The 20,186-nt window shown below is 40.0% G+C and overlaps 1 protein-coding gene across 1 annotated transcript in view; it reads left to right on the plus strand.

Moving 5' to 3' along the window:
* Positions 1-20,186, plus strand: part of ptenb (phosphatase and tensin homolog B) — an 83,754-nt gene that overhangs the window by 34,658 nt on the left and 28,910 nt on the right. The window contains exons 3-7 of the mRNA XM_084322664.1: positions 7,003-7,047; positions 7,191-7,234; positions 7,675-7,913; positions 9,040-9,181; positions 9,567-9,733. Of these exons, the coding sequence (XP_084178790.1) occupies positions 7,003-7,047; positions 7,191-7,234; positions 7,675-7,913; positions 9,040-9,181; positions 9,567-9,733 (637 nt within the window). The remainder of the gene's footprint in view (positions 1-7,002; positions 7,048-7,190; positions 7,235-7,674; positions 7,914-9,039; positions 9,182-9,566; positions 9,734-20,186) is intronic.

Here is a 20,186-nt window from a genome sequence, read left to right on the forward strand (position 1 = left end):
ATTGTCTAACGGTATCTAGCTGGCTAGCTACTGATAGCTGCTGATATCAACAAATGCTCCAGCAATAGTCGAGTGCATGATACCTCCGTTCGCTCGGTAGGCAACGTTAGCTCACGTTAGCTCTATATGTCCCAGTAAACTAAATAGTTCACTGAGGCGTTGTCTTAACGTTATCTAGCCGGCTAGCAGTAGCTACAGATAGCTCCTGATATCAATGTCTTATAACATTGATTCGATGCGTATTCGAGCTGAGGGCATGCTGAATGTGATTTCACCAAAGCACAGTATACCCATAGGGTCCAGCTGCAGCGCCGGAGAATCCTGGCTGCATCTTGAGGCTACTAAGTATACACACAGACAGTGGAGCTGTTTGCAGATAGCAAGAAGTCACTTCAGAGAGAGAGAGAGAGAGAGTACAAATTTAACTCTGGCCTCTTTAAGTGTCTATTCTTCAACGTAATAGCTTATCTACTTGAAATGTACTGACATTTTTTTTATATATGTGACACAAAAATGCGTATTTTTTTTGGCCGGTAAGAAATATGCTTGAGCAGATACCCCAAGGCAGAACGACATTGTCTGAAAAACAGATAAGCCGATTCATCTCCCTCTTTCTCTGTGTATATCAGTATTAGAATGACTTTTATTGTGTTCATCAAAGTAGCAGATGAATGAATGAATGAATGAATGAATGAAAACTTTATTAACAGATTGCAGAATGGGTACAGTGCAGTACAGCTCAATACATACAATTGTTAAGGGGATGCAGACCAGAGAAAGACTTTCGACTTGTTTACATCAGGGTCCCCCATTTTCAATTCATCGTAACATATATGACATACATGACATACAGATAGACCGTACTGCTACATCTATACATTTATGACATACCAGATTTGCAATTACAGTACTGTATTTGTGATACAAAAAGAGTCCAGAAAGAAAAGAGTATATACATTAGGCGTAGAAACTGTACATTGGATTGGGTAGGTGGGGGTGGGGGGGGGACTGTACATTGGAGGTGGTTGGGGGGGGGGGGGGGGGGGGGGGGGTTGGGTAGGAGTGGGGGGGGGGGGGTGTTGGAGTGGGGGGGGGGTTGGGTAGGAGGGGTGGGTGGGGACTGTACATTGGAGGTGGTTGGGTGGGTGGGTGGGGGGGGGGGTAGGAGTGGGGGGGGGGGGGGTAGGAGGGGTGGGGGACACTGTACAGCTGTACAAACAACACTGTACATTGCATTGGAGATGATATGCAGGCCGTCTATACCAATGCGTATTGTGTATAATACGATTCGTAATACATTATAATTTCAGACCTCTGGTCTCCGGGGAGACAAGAACATATCATTGGCAATAAGATCAATCTGGAATATTCTGGGTTTATCGCTCGACTGCCCTGGGTCTCTTAGATCATTCTGGAACACAACAACAGTCTATTAGCACTAGTGTATTCTACAACCTTCTAGAATATAATGCACCATGACAACGAAGGCCTGCAACTCTAACATTAAACATCCGGTGTATATAAACATAGCAGATAATCAATTGACTGAAGTTCAATCAGTCCTTAATAATACTTTAAAAATCAACCACACCTAAACGTATGAACACAACAAGGTTATTCTAACAATTTAAGTAATCACTCCACTGATGAAGAGACTGGCACATTGAAGTTCTAAAAGGCTCTGCTTTTCTATTTTATCTAATCACTTAATTCGGTTCTAGTGGCTTCTCCACGTTGAGTATATTCTATCTCTCATTCCTTATCTTTTTCTTTTTTTTTATTCTATTTTTTCTCTTTCTTTTAACTTACATTGTTCTTTTCCATTGTTCTTCACATTAAGGTGTCAATATTTCTCTACAATCTCTTCCTTTTTCCTGACTTTCCTACATGTTAGTAGAGGGTTCAAATGAATATGTCGATGAAAGTTTATTCTCTTTTTTTTTTTTTCATTATTCACAATATTTCATTACAGTAAGGGAAGGTGCAAGACCAAAAGCGACGTTCTATTGTATTAGAATGAAAATGTTAGATCCTATGCTAATTAGCATAGGAAGATTAGGATTACAATGCTCAGTTTGGGCAATCCGGTGGACTAAGGGAGAAAGTCATACGCGGAGGATGTGTTTTTGGAACACAGGCCTGTACGACTCTCTGGGCGAGGGGAAAATAGGGGATTTTTATTTGTATATATATATGTTTTTAAGCTCGACTCTCAACGGGACCTCATTAATTGGATGTACATCTATTGTAGCTTCGCACTCCAGAAGCATTACCAAAAACTACACAAAAACATGCATAGATTATGGCTAGTTTGAATATAATGATATGGAACACCGGTGGGATAAACAAACAACACAAACGCAAAAGCGTGCTCACACTGATGAAAAAAGAACATGTGGACGTGGCTCTACTAAGCGAAACGCACATTTTAGAGGAAGACATAGATACGTTAGCGGATAACATATACCATAATATTAGTCACTCTTCTTTTGGAACGAGAACTCGAGGTGTAGCCATAGTCGTCAGACGTAAATTAAATATCGAATTAAAAGGGGTATGGTCGGATGCTGAGGGGCGTATAACTATAGCTAGGATTGTACATAATAACAGGAAAATAGTGTTGGCAGCGGTATATGCCCCAAATTTGTACGAAGTGGGTTTCTTCACTTCACTAACCGTTGAAATGTTAAACCATCCCGAGTACTCATATATAATAGGTGCGGATTTTAATGCCATTTGGAATCCAAGGATGGACAAATCTTACCTTGCCTTTTCCAGCGAACAAAAAAATTCATCTAAAGCATTAAAAGATTGGTCAAAGACTACAGGGGTAATTGATTTATGGCGTTCACTTAATCCCACGACCCGAAAGTACTCCTGTCGATCGGCGAGACACAACACATTATCCAGAATTGATTACGTCTTTGCATCCCCGAGACTATTTGATAAATATGAAGTGGAAATGATACCCAATGCGCTTTCAGATCACTGTTATTTAATCCTAAAAGCAACATTTGGTATACTATCTTCCCGGGCCCCAAGATGGCGTTTTAATACTATGCTGCTTAACAACAAGGAATTCATTACACAACTCAAAGAAGCTCTCACAGTATTCCTACGGGATAATGCAAACGCGGTGCAAGACCCCAGAATATTATGGATGTCGGTAAAGGGTATTATCAAGGATTTCACGGATAGATTTTCCTCCATATTGCGCAAAAATCAATGCACAAAACTGTCTGAAATGGAAACGCTTTACTCAACGTTATTTAATTCTTTAAAATACAACAACTCAACTAGACTAGAAAATCAAGTTAACATTCTAAAGACAGAGATCAATGCAATATACAGACAAAAATCGGAAATGCAAATACGCAGCACAAGACAACAGCAGTATTTCCAAGGTTCTAAACCTAGTCACCTATTAGCCATGCGATTAAGAATTAATGCAAAATTTGCAGATATAACTGCCATTAGAAAACAACAAGTACTTGTAACAGACCCCAAAATAATAAACGATACATTCAAAGAATTCTACTCCGACTTGTATAATTCAGAAACGACCTTTGATCAAAACAAATTGGACACATATCTTAATCAAATTATTCTCCCTAAACTTTCGGAGGACGACGCTAAACAGTTAGAAGCACCGATCACATTAGAAGAACTCAAGAAGGCCATATCCGGAATGAAAAATGGTAAGGCTCCGGGAAGAGACGGTATCCCATCAGAAATGTACCTTTCTTGTTGGGACATATTTGGACCCTTATTACTAAATATGATCTTATACTCAGTCAAGGAGGGGAGCTTCCATAAACACCACAATATCGCACTCATTTCAGTCCTTCTCAAAAAAGACAAAGACCCCACCGAGTGCGGTAGTTACAGACCTTTAAGCCTCCTCGGAACCGATGTCAAACTGTACTCTAAGGTATTAGCCATCAGATTGCAAAAGCATATGACGTCTTTAGTTCATCCGGACCAAACTGGCTTCATAAGAGGTCGCCTGATCAATGATAACATAAGACGAATACTGCACGTACTAGATGCAGACAAAGAGGACACCACACCTAAGGCGATGCTATCCCTGGATGCTATGAAAGCATTTGACAGGCTGGAATGGTCGTTTCTATGGGCAGTATTAGAAAGGATGGGGTTAGGAAAAGGATTCATTGATATGATTAAAGTAGTATACAAGGACCCATCGGCCATGATTACAACAGGCACATTCATCTCCGAAATCTTTCCGGTATCACGCTCAGCCAGACAGGGTTGCCCTCTTAGTCCCGGACTATTCGATCTATCATTAGAGCCTTTAGCACAATATATAAGACAATCCCAATACATAGAACCAATCGTAATCAAGGGCACACAACATAAAATTTGTTTATATGCGGACGACGTAATATTGTTCATGCAAAACCCCAACACCACATTGCCGCATCTACTCAAGTTGATAGAGAACTTTGGTGATTTATCGGGATTTAAAATAAATTGGCCGAAGTCGGCTTTCCTTCCTCTTAACATCCATGCAAAAAAAGACACAACCCTCCCAGGTGCGATACCCATGGTAAAACATTTTAGATGCTTGGGTGTGGAAATATTTCCCAACATAAGACAAACGGTGAAGCACAATTACACAAAAATACAGAACAAAATCAAAGATGACCTGGACAGGTGGGCAAAACTTAAAAACTCAGTACAGGCAAGGGTATCAATAGTTAAGATGGATGTATTACCAAGAATCAACTTCATCAGCTCAATGCTACCGTTACCCCCTCCAGAGGGCTACTGGAAAAGATTACACTCCTCCACATACAAATTTATTTGGAATAACAAACCACCTTGCATAAAAAGATCCACCGCACAGAGAAATAAAGCAGACGGTGGCATGGCAGTTCCAGATTTTTTACAATATTTTAAGGCTTTCACATTAAGACCATTGAAAATATGGTTTGATCCCCAGGCTTTGGTATCTTGGAGAGAATTGGAAGAAAACATAGTAGCCCCACAGAGACTGAAGGACATAGCACACACTAAACTTTCAATCAAGCACTGTGAGCGGAAATTTGGCCCCATAATTACCCATGCAATAAGAACATGGCGGGAAACACAAAAAAAATATCCTAACCCTCAAAAATGGCATAATCACACTCCCATATTCAATAACAATGCACTCTTAATGGGAAAACGTCCTATAAGATTCCCTATATGGGAAGAGCAAGGCATACACTCATTAGGGGATATTTTTAATAACCAGGGCTTCTGTAGTTATGGAGAAATATGCACAAAGTTTAACCTCACCGAGTCCACATGGCTTTTTTACATACAGTTACGCCTATGTTTGAGGTCTCACGGTGTTCCATTACACATACCAGTTGAACACCACAGATACCACAAATCTTTCTATGAAAGAGAAACATTGGGAGGTTTTGTATCAGGTTTTTATTATCAATTACTAACGTCCTCGTATGAAACCCTTCAACTAGACACTGTCTGGAGGAGGGATATTCCAGACCTGGAGAGTGACTTTGATTGGCAAGAAGCATGGGCAAATGTCCGTCTTACATCAAGGAACCCGGACCATCAACAAATCAATCTTAACTATATTCACAGGACATACTTGACTCCTATAAGACTGAACAGAATGGGCCTGAAACAGGACTCAAAATGCTCCCAATGTACAAATGGAGACGAAGGGACATTTATGCACATGTATTGGGACTGCCCACCAGTTAAGGCATTCTGGAAAGATGTGACCCTTCAATTATCAAAACTCGTATCTTGGAATATACCAGTACACCCCTCTGTATTGCTTTTAAATGATGTTTTTGAGTTTGCAGTAAATCCACAGCTAAAGAGATTGGTCTTATCGGGTATCACAGTAGCTAAAAAACTGATCGCATCACGCTGGTTTCAACCGGAAAAAATTTGCCGGAAAGTTTGGTCTCTTACATATCTCGATGTGATATATCAAGAAATATCTACTGCAAGAATTCTGGGTCTCAACGAATCCAAAATGTCAATGTGGGTAGAAGTGGTGGAGAGAATAAAAGCTAGCTTATAATGGTAGTGTCTGGTTAGGAGTGAGGGATAATGGAGGTACTATCCAAGGAGGGGTCCGGGAGGGGGGGGTTCGAGCTGGTGCATATGTGTGTAGGGTTTTAGAAAATAGGTATTAGGGGTATGTCCTATATAAACATTTATATAAATTAATTTCGCTGGATATACACTGTATACGGTTAAAATGTTATTATAGACTTTTTTTTTTTGTCTTGTTTCTGTACTTGCATGTAATTTTAACCACCTTGACTGTTAGTTTCATTATGCATTATGTGTTGAGTACTGACTTTTAATAATTTTTGTTTTGCAATAATAAAAAAAAAAAAAAAAAATGCTTGGCGGGTAGAATTTTCCCATCTACCCGCCACTGGCCGGTGAGTCAAAAAGTTAATTTCGTGCCCTGTGTGTGTGTCTGTGTCTGTCTGTCTGTCTCTGTCTGTCTCTGTCTGTTGGCTAATCCATGGATGTAAGCCTACTGGAATAACATTGGACATCAAGTTGCTTATGTATATGTATATCCATACGATTCAGATAGCTATGCCGTTAGTATTTAGATGCGTTATATACCTATAGGCAGTTCACTTTTAATTCTGTCAATTCAGGAATTTGCTTCAAATTGTAAATGTATGGCATGAGAAGAATGTTATATCCAACTTATTAGCAAGTAACTAACTGCTATTGAATGCTCAATTTGAATTCTATGTCATAAGTTGGTATTTTTTTAGGACAGATAGGCCCATAGCGCCTAAGTTTGTCTACTACTGAAGAGGACATGTAAACAACCAGACTATTTTCTATTCTAAATATTCAGTTTGGCTGGTAGGATAATGAAAGTGTCTGGTGAAGTTATGACCGCAGCCAGTGGGTGAAAAGTGTGTTCCCCGCCCGCTTAATATCTTTTAGCGACTTCATCCTCTTTTTCTCGTTCTCTCTCCTCAGGTTTCTCGACTCTAAACACAAGAATCACTACAAGATATATAACCTGTAAGTATCCTGTACCCGTCTTTCAGCTGCTTGTCTATTGTAGTACAAGTGTATATTTGAATGGTGGGACTCATGGTCAGATGTAGTTAACGACTTATTGTAAATATGAAGTTGTTCTTAATTCTCTCTCTCTCTGTCCACAGATGTGCGGAGCGACATTATGACGCAGCCAAGTTCAACTGTCGAGGTAAAATATGATGACATCATTCAATACAGCCTGTCAAACAGTAGTGCATTGACCATTAAACAAATTTTTAAAATTAAAATTAATAAATAAATAAAAAATTCTATATCGGCATAAGAAAAAGTGAATCTACCACACCTACATCCACCTGCCTCATTGCAACTTTGTGCGCAATATGCTTTGATTATTCGCTGATAATTAATTACTACTGAAGCTTCGAAGCTCAAAATAAATGGTATTTGGGACAGCCCTATTGATGATCCTCTCTCTCTCTCTCTCTCTCTCTCTCTCTCTCTCTCTCTCTCTCTCTCTCTCTCTCTCTCTCTCTCTCTCTCTCTCTCTCTCTCGCTCTCGCTCTCGCTCTCGCTCTCGCTCTCGCTCGCTCTCTCGCTCTCTCTCTCTCTCTCTCTCTCTTTTTTTTTTCTTTTCCCCCTTATATCCAGTCGCCCAGTACCCCTTCGAGGATCACAACCCTCCCCAGTTGGACCTCATCAAGCCCTTCTGCGAGGACCTGGACCATTGGCTCAGTGAAGACGAGAATCACGTGGCGGCCATCCACTGTAAGGCAGGCAAGGGGCGCACCGGGGTGATGATCTGTGCCTACCTGCTGCACAGAAAGAAGTTCCTCCAGGCACAAGAGGCCTTGGACTTCTACGGTGAAGTCAGGACCAGAGACAAGAAGGTAAGATGGCAACACATAGTCCAGTAATGTCTAGAAGATGTTATGAAGTCAGCCAGGACCAGAGACAAGAAGGTAAGATAACAACACATAGTCCAGTAATGTCTAGAAGATGTTATGAAGTCAGCCAGGACCAGAGACAAGAAGTTAAGATAACAACACATAGTCCACTAATGTCTAGAAGATGTTATGAAGTCAGCACCAGAGACAAGAAGGTAAGATAACAACACATAGTCCAGTAATGTCTAGAAGATGTTATGAAGTCAGCACCAGAGACAAGAAGTTAAGATAACAACACATAGTCCACTAATGTCTAGAAGATGTTATGAAGTCAGCACCAGAGACGAGAAGTTAAGATAACACATAGTCCACTAATGTCTAGAAGATGTTATGAAGTCAGCACCAGAGACAAGAAGGTAAGATAACAACACATAGTCCACTAATGTCTAGAAGATGTTATGAAGTCAGCACCAGAGACAAGAAGGTAAGATAACAACACATAGTCCACTAATGTCTAGAAGAAGTGAGTGAATGGGTTATTGTGATGCATAAGTCATACAGTGCTTTGAATAGTCAGAAAACTAGAATAAATGCAGTCCCTCTACCATTTATATTTAACATGACTAATCGACTAACAAAGTCTTTGTCGACTAAGACCACATCAACCGATTTAATGGGCTAAGAGCAGAACAGCCCTAAACACAAGTTTATATAATCGACTAAGAGCAGAACAGCCCTAAACACATGTTTATATAATTGACTAAGAGCAGAACAGCCCTAAACACAAGTTTATATAATCGACTAAGAGCAGAACAGCCCTAAACACAAGTTTATATAATCGACTAAGAGCAGAGCAGAGCAGCCCTAAACACAAGTTTATATAATCAGTGCAGATCACAAGTACAAAGTGCTTTGTCTTTTCTCCCATGCTTTGCAAATGATTTGTGTTTCAGTCTCTCTCTGTTCAGGGTGTGACTATTCCCAGTCAAAGACAACATGTATACTACTACAGCTACCTACTAGAGTAAAGCTGCTATGAAGTTTATTATACGTTTATTATATTGTTATTATTATTATTTATTATATATATATATATATCTTGTGTATGTCTCTCTCTCTCTCCCTCCAGGGTGTGACTATTCCCAGTCAGAGGCGGTATGTTTTCTACTATAGCTACCTGTTGAAGAACCATCTGGATTATAAACCTGTAGCGCTACTCTTCCACAAGATGGTGTTTGAGACAGTGCCCATGTTCACCGGAGGAACATGCAGTAAGTCTCTCTCGCTCTCTCTCTCTCTCTCGCTCTCTCTCGCTCTCTCATTCGGTAATTGACACCGGTCTGTGGCCTGTCGATTACCTGCGAACACTCCCTGACTCTTGTGTGTGTATCACACACACACACACACACACACACACACACACACACACACACACACACACACACACACACACACAGAGTCAGGGAGGGTTCGCAGGTAATGTGTGTGCATATGTGTCTGCATGCTTTCATATGTGTATCTGTGTGGGTATCTATTTATCTGCCTGTGTGTGTCCATCATGTGTCTACTTGTGTGTGTGTCCATGTGTCTGCTTGTGTGTGTGTGAGAGTACTGTATATCCTTATTGGTCATATCTGCGCCCCCTCCGCTCCCCAGACCCCCAGTTTGTGGTGTACCAGCTGAAGGTGAAGATCCACACGTGCAACCCGTCCAACACACGCAGAGAAGACAAGCTGGTGATCTTTGAATTCCCTCAGCCTCTGCCCGTCTGCGGAGACATCAAGGTGGAGTTCTTCCACAAGCAGAATAAAATGATGAAGAAGGTGAGTGAGGAAGAGCAACACTGTATGTTATTATTAGACAATATAGAGCTTTTCAGTGGAACTGTGTTGCCAGGGAACAACTGTGGTCCAGGTGTTCGCAAACACTTCCAACTAGAATTATAAGAGGGATGGGTCAGTGTCGTCTTAGAAACGTTCAAAAATATTTCCCCCAGTAACAGCAGGAGACGAAACACATTGAAAGAAGTAGCGTTGTGACCCAGTACTTAAAGGAACACGGCAACATTATAAGCCTTCTCTAGAGTCGGACAAGAAGATGCATACCAGTTTCCTCTCTGTGTGTTCAGTAGAAAACTCCGGCTGCACTTAAAACTTAAAACTCTGGGAGAGGTGTTTTTGACCAACGCTTATAACCGGTACTGCTCCACTTCCATTCATTGTGCTAGGCTAGGCTAGGCTAGCGTGCAGCCAGATAGCTTTCTACTGAACGCACAGAGAGGAAACTGGTATGTGTCTTCTTGTCTGACCGTTTCTGATTCTCCCAGTCCTGCTGGGAAGAACCTTCTGAAAATATACAGCATGGTTCCCCCCCCCCGATTGTTTCAGGATAGGATGTGTCATTAACACACAATGGCAACTGAAACGGTTTGTATTTGTCCAGTGCTTTTAGTTTCAGTTGATGATGAGTCTCCTTCCATAACGACTGTAGTGGAACGAGGGACAGCTTTTTCCTTGGTGTGTGTGTGTCTGTACGTATGTGTGTGTTGCTGAGAGACTGCATGTGTTTTTATATAACTGTGTGTGTGTGTGTGTGTTCTTTAATAACTTGCTTGAGAATGTTGGGGTTGTGTAGCCCATCCTCTTCCTATGGTTTCAGCAGAATGGTGTTGCTACTAGGGAACAGCTTGGAACCAAGTTTATTTCCTGTCAGCTGTTGATATTAGCAAACGCTTATATCGCCTCATGTTTTTTATAATTCCTTATTAATTAATTAATTAATTAAACTAGTTAACGGAATCTGCAGAATTATAGTAGATAGTTATTATAGGTTCGTTTTAGAATACTATCTGCTCTGTCTAAAACTCGATGGCACTGGTTTGGATCCATGCCTAGAGGGGGCTCTCTCGCATGAGCACACTCTGCTATTCCCAACTAGGGAGACTCCTAGTCTGATAATAGTCATAGGACTAATCAATGAATAGCTATTAGTACTACCATTCCCATAAAGACACAACCTATTACCATTAGTTTGACTGAACAGTATAGACTTAGCCCATTAGTTTGACTGAACAGTATAGACTTAGCCCATTAGTTTTACTGAACAGTATATACTTAGCCCATTAGTTTTACTGAACAGTATATACTTAGCCCATTAGTTTTACTGCACAGTTTATACTTAGCCCATTTGTTTTACTGAACAGTATATACTTAGCCCATTAGTTTTACTGAACAGTATAGACTTAGCCCATTAGTTTTACTGAACAGTATATACTTAGCCCATTAGTTTTACTGAACAGTATAGACTTAGCCCATTCGTTTTACTGAACAGTATATACTTAGCCCATTAGTTTGACTGAACAGTATATACTTAGCCCATTAGTTTTACTGAACAGTATAGACTTAGCCCATTAGTTTGACTGAACAGTATATACTTAGCCCATTAGTTTTACTGAACAGTATAGACTTAGCCCATTCGTTTTACTGAACAGTATATACTTAGCTCATTAGTTTTACTGAACAGTATAGACTTAGCCCATTAGTTTTACTGAACAGTATATACTTAGCCCATTAGTTTTACTGAACAGTATATACTTAGCCCATTCGTTTTACTGAACAGTATATACTTAGCCCATTAGTTTGACTGAACAGTATATACTTAGCCCATTAGTTTTCCTGAACAGTATATACTTAGCCCATTAGTTTTACTGCACAGTTTATACTTAGCCCATTAGTTTGACTGAACAGTATATACTTAGCCCATTAGTTTTACTGAACAGTATAGACTTAGCCCATTAGTTTTACTGCACAGTATATACATAGCCCATTAGTTTTACTGAACAGTATAGACTTAGCCCATTCGTTTTACTGCACAGTATATATTTAGCCCATTAGTTTTACTGCACAGTATATATGTAGCCCATTAGTTTTACTGCACAGTATAGACTTAGCCCATTAGTTTTACTGAACAGTATAGACTTAGCCCATTAGTTTTACTGAACAGTATATACTTAGCCCATTAGTTTTACTGAACAGTATAGACTTAGCCCATTCGTTTTACTGAACAGTATATACTTAGCCCATTAGTTTTACTGAACAGTATATACTTAGCCCATTAGTTTTACTGCACAGTTTATACTTAGCCCATTAGTTTTACTGAACAGTATATACTTAGCCCATTAGTTTTACTGAACAGTATAGACTTAGCCCATTAGTTTTACTGAACAGTATATACTTAGCCCATTAGTTTTACTGAACAGTATAGACTTAGCCCATTCGTTTTACTGAACAGTATATACTTAGCCCATTAGTTTGACTGAACAGTATATACTTAGCCCATTAGTTTTACTGAACAGTATAGACTTAGCCCATTAGTTTGACTGAACAGTATATACTTAGCCCATTAGTTTTACTGAACAGTATAGACTTATCCCATTCGTTTTACTGAACAGTATATACTTAGCCCATTAGTTTTACTGAACAGTATAGACTTAGCCCATTAGTTTTACTGAACAGTATATACTTAGCCCATTAGTTTTACTGAACAGTATATACTTAGCCCATTCGTTTTACTGAACAGTATATACTTAGCCCATTCGTTTTACTGAACAGTATATACTTAGCCCATTAGTTTGACTGAACAGTATATACTTAGCCCATTAGTTTTCCTGAACAGTATATACTTAGCCCATTAGTTTTACTGCACAGTTTATACTTAGCCCATTAGTTTTACTGAACAGTATATACTTAGCCCATTAGTTTTACTGAACAGTATAGACTTAGCCCATTAGTTTTACTGCACAGTATATACATAGCCCATTAGTTTTACTGAACAGTATAGACTTAGCCCATTCGTTTTACTGCACAGTATATACTTAGCCCATTAGTTTTACTGCACAGTATATATGTAGCCCATTAGTTTGACTGAACAGTATATACTTAGCCCATTAGTTTTACTGAACAGTATAGACTTAGCCCATTAGTTTTACTGCACAGTATATACATAGCCCATTAGTTTTACTGAACAGTATAGACTTAGCCCATTCGTTTTACTGCACAGTATATACTTAGCCCATTAGTTTTACTGCACAGTATATATGTAGCCCATTAGTTTTACTGCACAGTATAGACTTAGCCCATTAGTTTTACTGAACAGTATAGACTTAGCCCATTAGTTTTACTGAACAGTATATACTTAGCCCATTAGTTTTACTGAACAGTATAGACTTAGCCCATTCGTTTTACTGAACAGTATATACTTAGCCCATTAGTTTTACTGAACAGTATATACTTAGCCCATTAGTTTTACTGCACAGTTTATACTTAGCCCATTAGTTTTACTGAACAGTATATACTTAGCCCATTAGTTTTACTGAACAGTATAGACTTAGCCCATTAGTTTTACTGAACAGTATATACTTAGCCCATTAGTTTTACTGAACAGTATAGACTTAGCCCATTCGTTTTACTGAACAGTATATACTTAGCCCATTAGTTTGACTGAACAGTATATACTTAGCCCATTAGTTTTACTGAACAGTATAGACTTAGCCCATTAGTTTGACTGAACAGTATATACTTAGCCCATTAGTTTTACTGAACAGTATAGACTTATCCCATTCGTTTTACTGAACAGTATATACTTAGCCCATTAGTTTTACTGAACAGTATAGACTTAGCCCATTAGTTTTACTGAACAGTATATACTTAGCCCATTAGTTTTACTGAACAGTATATACTTAGCCCATTCGTTTTACTGAACAGTATATACTTAGCCCATTAGTTTGACTGAACAGTATATACTTAGCCCATTAGTTTTCCTGAACAGTATATACTTAGCCCATTAGTTTTACTGCACAGTTTATACTTAGCCCATTAGTTTTACTGAACAGTATATACTTAGCCCATTAGTTTTACTGAACAGTATAGACTTAGCCCATTAGTTTTACTGCACAGTATATACATAGCCCATTAGTTTTACTGAACAGTATAGACTTAGCCCATTCGTTTTACTGCACAGTATATACTTAGCCCATTAGTTTTACTGCACAGTATATATGTAGCCCATTAGTTTTACTGCACAGTATAGACTTAGCCCATTAGTTTTACTGAACAGTATAGACTTAGCCCATTCGTTTTACTGCACAGTATACACTTAGCCCATTAGTTTTACTGCACAGTATATATGTAGCCCATTAGTTTTACTGCACAGTTTATACTTAGCCCATTAGTTTTACTGCACAGTATATACTTAGCCCATTAGTTTTACTGCACAGTATAGACTTAGCCCATTAGTTTTACTGCACAGTATATACTTAGCCCATTAGTTTTACTGAACAGTATAGACTTAGCCCATTCGTTTTACTGAACAGTATATACTTAGCCCATTAGTTTTACTGCACAGTATAGACTTAGCCTATTAGTTTTACTGAACAGTATAGACTTAGCCCATTAGTTTTACTGCACAGTATATACTTAGCCCATTAGTTTTACTGAACAGTATAGACTTAGCCCATTAGTTTTACTGAACAGTATAGACTTAGCCCATTAGTTTGACTGAACAGTATATACTTAGCCCATTAGTTTTACTGCACAGTATAGACTTAGCCCATTCGTTTTACTGAACAGTATAGACTTAGCCCATTAGTTTTACTGCACAGTATATACTTAGCCCATTCGTTTTACTGCACAGTATATATTTAGCCCATTAGTTTTACTGAACAGTATAGACATAGCCCATTAGTTTTACTGAACAGTATATACTTAGCCCATTAGTTTTACTGAACAGTATATACTTAGCCCATTAGTTTTACTGCACAGTTTATACTTAGCCCATTAGTTTTACTGAACAGTATATACTTAGCCCATTAGTTTTACTGAACAGTATAGACTTAGCCCATTAGTTTTACTGAACAGTATAGACTTAGCCCATTCGTTTTACTGAACAGTATAGACTTAGCCCATTCGTTTTACTGAACAGTATATACTTAGCCCATTAGTTTGACTGAACAGTATATACTTAGCCCATTAGTTTTACTGAACAGTATAGACTTAGCCCATTAGTTTGACTGAACAGTATATACTTAGCCCATTCGTTTTACTGAACAGTATAGACTTAGCCCATTCGTTTTACATACTGAACAGTATATACTTAGCCCATTAGTTTTACTGAACAGTATAGACTTAGCCCATTAGTTTTACTGAACAGTATATACTTAGCCCATTAGTTTTACTGAACAGTATATACTTAGCCCATTAGTTTTACTGAACAGTATATACTTAGCCCATTCGTTTGACTGAACAGTATATACTTAGCCCATTAGTTTTCCTGAACAGTATATACTTAGCCCATTAGTTTTACTGCACAGTTTATACTTAGCCCATTAGTTTTACTGAACAGTATATACTTAGCCCATTAGTTTTACTGAACAGTATAGACTTAGCCCATTAGTTTTACTGCACAGTATATACATAGCCCATTAGTTTTACTGAACAGTATAGACTTAGCCCATTCGTTTTACTGCACAGTATATACTTAGCCCATTAGTTTTACTGCACAGTATATATGTAGCCCATTAGTTTTACTGCACAGTATAGACTTAGCCCATTAGTTTTACTGAACAGTATAGACTTAGCCCATTCGTTTTACTGCACAGTATACACTTAGCCCATTCGTTTTACTGCACAGTATATATGTAGCCCATTCGTTTTACTGCACAGTTTATACTTAGCCCATTAGTTTTACTGCACAGTATATACTTAGCCCATTAGTTTTACTGCACAGTATAGACTTAGCCCATTAGTTTTACTGCACAGTATATACTTAGCCCATTAGTTTTACTGAACAGTATAGACTTAGCCCATTCATTTTACTGAACAGTATATACTTAGCCCATTAGTTTTACTGCACAGTATAGACTTAGCCTATTAGTTTTACTGAACAGTATAGACTTAGCCCATTAGTTTTACTGCACAGTATATACTTAGCCCATTAGTTTTACTGAACAGTATAGACTTAGCCCATTAGTTTTACTGAACAGTATAGACTTAGCCCATTAGTTTGACTGAACAGTATATACTTAGCCCATTAGTTTTACTGCACAGTATAGACTTAGCCCATTCGTTTGACTGAACAGTATAGACTTAGCCCATTAGTTTTACTGCACAGTATATACTTAGCCCATTCGTTTTACTGCACAGTATATATTTAGCCCATTCGTTTTACTGAACAGTATAGACATAGCCCATTAGTTTTACTGAACAGTATAGACTTAGCCCATTAGTTTTACTGCACAGTATATATTTAGCCCATTCGTTTTACTGAACAGTATAGACTTAGGGTGCGTTCACACCTAGCTCGTTTGGAGTTGTTGTTTCGAAACCTGGAGCGCCTCCCCCCCCCCCCCCAAGATTGGTTCGTTTGGGTATACGTGAACACAGCAATCGCACTCGGGTGCGGAACAAAACAAGCGGGCCGAGACCGCCTAGAGAGGGTGGTCTCGGCACGCTTCCAATCAAACCCTGGAGCGGTTTGTTTGCAGTGAGAATGCAATAGACTCAACAAACCGAAACAACTCACTTGCTGTACCGTATCCGTGTTGCACGATGGGACACTTCATAAAAATTAAATAACAAATAAGTTAACACAACATGACAAAAGGAAGACACACACACAGACATGCTATGCATAGCCCATGTGCTGCACACAGCAGCATCACACCTGGACAAGAGGCAGGGGAACTATGTGAGAATGCTGTTCATCGACTACAGCTCAGCATTCAATACCATAGTCTCCTCCAAACTCATAGCCAAGCTCAGGGACCTGGGCTTGAACTATGACCTCTGCCAGTGGGTCTTGGACTTCCTGACGGGCAGACCCCAGGTGGTAAGAGCAGGCAACTGCACCTCCTCATCCATCACGCTCAACATAGGGGCCCCCCAGGGCTGTGTTCTGAGCCCCCTCCTCTACTCCCTGTACACACATGACTGCGTGGCACAGCGGAACAACAACACAATCATCAAATTTGCTGATGACACAGTAGTGGTGGGCCTGATCTCTGCCAACGACGAGAGGGCCTACCTGGAAGAGGTAGAGAATCTGTCACAGTGGTGTCAGGAGAACTGCCTCTCCCTGAACGTCAGCAAAACAAAAGAGATGATTGTGGACTTCAGGAGGTCGGGGGTCAAGGACTACAGCCCCCTCAGCATCGACGGGGCACCGGTTGAGAGAGTGAACAGTTTCAAGTACCTCGGAGCCCACATATCCGAGGACTTGACATGGACCACACACATTGACAGTGTTGTGAAGAAGGCACGACAACGCCTCTACTTCCTCAGGCGCCTAAGGAAGTTCCAAGTCAGTCAGAAGATCCTTAGGAACTTCTACTCATGTACAATAGAGAGCATCCTGACTGGCAACATCACCTCCTGGTTTGGGAATAGCACTGCACAAGACCGTAGCAGACTACAAAGAGTGACACGTTCAGCCGAACGCACAATTGGAGGGGGGCTTCCCACCCTCCAGAACATTTACAACAAGCAGTGCAGGGGGAAGGCGAAGAGAATCATCAAGGACTCCAGCCACCCGAACAACTGCCTCTTTGAACTGCTGCGGTCAGGCAAGTGATACCGGAGTCTTAAGGCGAGCACAGAAAGACTCAGAAGAAGCTTCTATCCCCATGCCATCAGGCTGCTCAACGAACAATAAACACTATGCAACAACCATCAATTGCACATAGCACACACACCCACACGCACACACTCACTTAAACAAACAACACACTGCAGCACCCACTCTCCAAACTTTAGATCACACAAACACACTTTATATTTATTGATAAAGGATTTGCACTACAACTCGTACACCTACTGTAAATTGTACCTCATCCCATTTCTGCTTTGCACTATATAGTATTGTATATTAGTACACTGCATAGTATATTGTTATATGGTAACTCAGTTACGTCTATTATGCATCGAACATTGTACATATGTCTATACTGAACACTGTGACCTCATTTTTTACTTCTAATTTACATGCTATACTATGTTATTTTATTTCATACTTATCTTGTCTTGCACAGTCTCTTGAGCGTAACAGTAAGAAGCATTTTGTATAAAAGTATTCTGTACTTCTGTATGACAACTATTAAAGAAACTTGAACTTGAACATTAGTTGGAATTGTCCTATAGCTTATGATTATAAACATTATAAACATGCCTAGGCTTAAATATCACCTAACCAAGCTTACCTGATGCGTCTTTGGAACATAAATTGTTAGGTGAATATGTTGTTGTATGCGTTCATCAGAGCGAGTCTTCTCCTACAAAGGTGTCGATGTGAGGCAGTGCGTCTTCAAATCCGATGCATCAATACATTGTTTTTGAGTCGTAGCCTTGATGCTTGCTGAAACAGAATATTTTGTTCATAGACTGAACACTGGTATATCAACCAGATAATTCCAAGTAAAACAATAATCCTGCTGCTGATGCTCCATTTTCAATAATTTTGTTGTGATTTGTGTATTGTGTATTTGTGCGGGAAGAAAAATCCAAGGGCAGACCGTCAAAATTCCCAGAAGAATCTGACCAATGAGAGAACAGTTTGCTTGGGAGTGGCGTTTGTTTACAAGTTTTGGTCCGCTGTTAACACATTGGACGGCAAAAACGAGTATACTTGTTATTGCCCGCCATGCGTTGTGTGCCAGAAACGAGTTAACTCGTTTTTGGGATCAATATTTCATTTTTTTTCATTTTTCATTCATAATTCATCCAGCCTCCCTCCGCGACTGCAGCTGGACCCTGTCTGATATTGCAACGCCTCAATACCGCCGCCTGGTGGATGATCGGGCGAGTTACACTCTAAGCTCGGTGCATCAAGGAAATGCCTCCGGCTGTAATATCTTGTAACGTGGGTGTAGCTGAGGGGTACAATTCCCTGACTGTATTGTTAGATATGATATTTAATACCACTACCTCATGTACTTTAACTTCTGGCCACCCAGTACAAGATATAAGTATGATGAACACTTTCCCACCTGATGAAACGAACCAACACAAATGGACCAAATCGAATATTTAATACAGCAAAGGGTGTACACAATATTCACTTAATTACATTTATGATTTGAAATGTTAAGTATGCACTTTTATGGCAAATGAGTATTCGTAGGTAAATCAACATTGAATGTCCAATCTCTGGTTGCGCAGGGAGTAAGTATACAACCTGGAATATTTAGGAAACGATAGCGATAGTACTTAAATAATTATAGCTGGATACACTAAGGGGGGGGGGGGGGTCCCGCTGGTTGTAAGACAGTAGGAGGGGGGGGTTAGAGAAGTCGCTGGCGGTATCCCATCTGGCCGACGGTGTCTTGGGAGAATCCAAAGTCTTAGACCCAGTGCCCACAGAACCTCGGGCCGTAGACGAACACAGCTGGACCCTCTGTGGAACGGTATCTGCCGGTCCACAACGGAGAGACGTGGTGCGACCTCACGTGTAGAGCGCCGCCTCACCTGTAGTCCTCTCCGGGGGGTAATTCCAACACTCGACAGTGTTGGCCTTTATCCATGGAATAATCAAAGCACATAAAGCATAATCCAAGAGCCGTGGAAGGCTCGCCGTCGTCGGGTAGAGTAATCCAATATACAGGTCCAGTCGCTCTTGACCCGGAGCTCCTCGGATGCAATCACCACTAGGGGTCTGACCAGCCTGGATAAGCGTCCAGATAACGTCAGGAACGATGGGGGTACTGATAACTGTAGAACTCGAACCGAACGATGCACCATACATAAATAGACTATTATTAGCTTAATAGAATACGTCCAACTCGACGGTATGGTGCCAAACTATGACCATTCAACTATTAATCTACACGATATCTCAATGCCTATTCTGGGCCAAGTAGGCCCTATTACACCGCACGTGCTTCGTGGGGAGGCTTTTGCGTCTGTCACTCTGTTGGAGGGTAAAGAACTGGACTAAAAGAAAGTTCTACTTTACGAGCGTCATATATATATGCGCTATGAACAAATAGTACCACACGTATTTCGCCCGGCATATTACTGCGCGGAACCGGGGGCTGCCTCGACATGTTAGGCGGCACGATTGAACTTGAACCTAGGGGTATGGCAACCTGGCGCCAGGTTCTAGTCCAATGGTAGAATGAAACTATTATGGGCTGTTTAGTAGAAACGGGGATATTCAATGCATATTGTACAAGGAATATACAGGGGATATCAAACGATATACAAATACAATTAAATATATATATATAAA

Source organism: Notolepis coatsorum (genome assembly GCF_963971535.1).
Source record: "Notolepis coatsorum genome assembly, chromosome: 10".
NCBI classification, from domain to species: Eukaryota; Metazoa; Chordata; class Actinopteri; order Aulopiformes; family Paralepididae; genus Notolepis; species Notolepis coatsorum.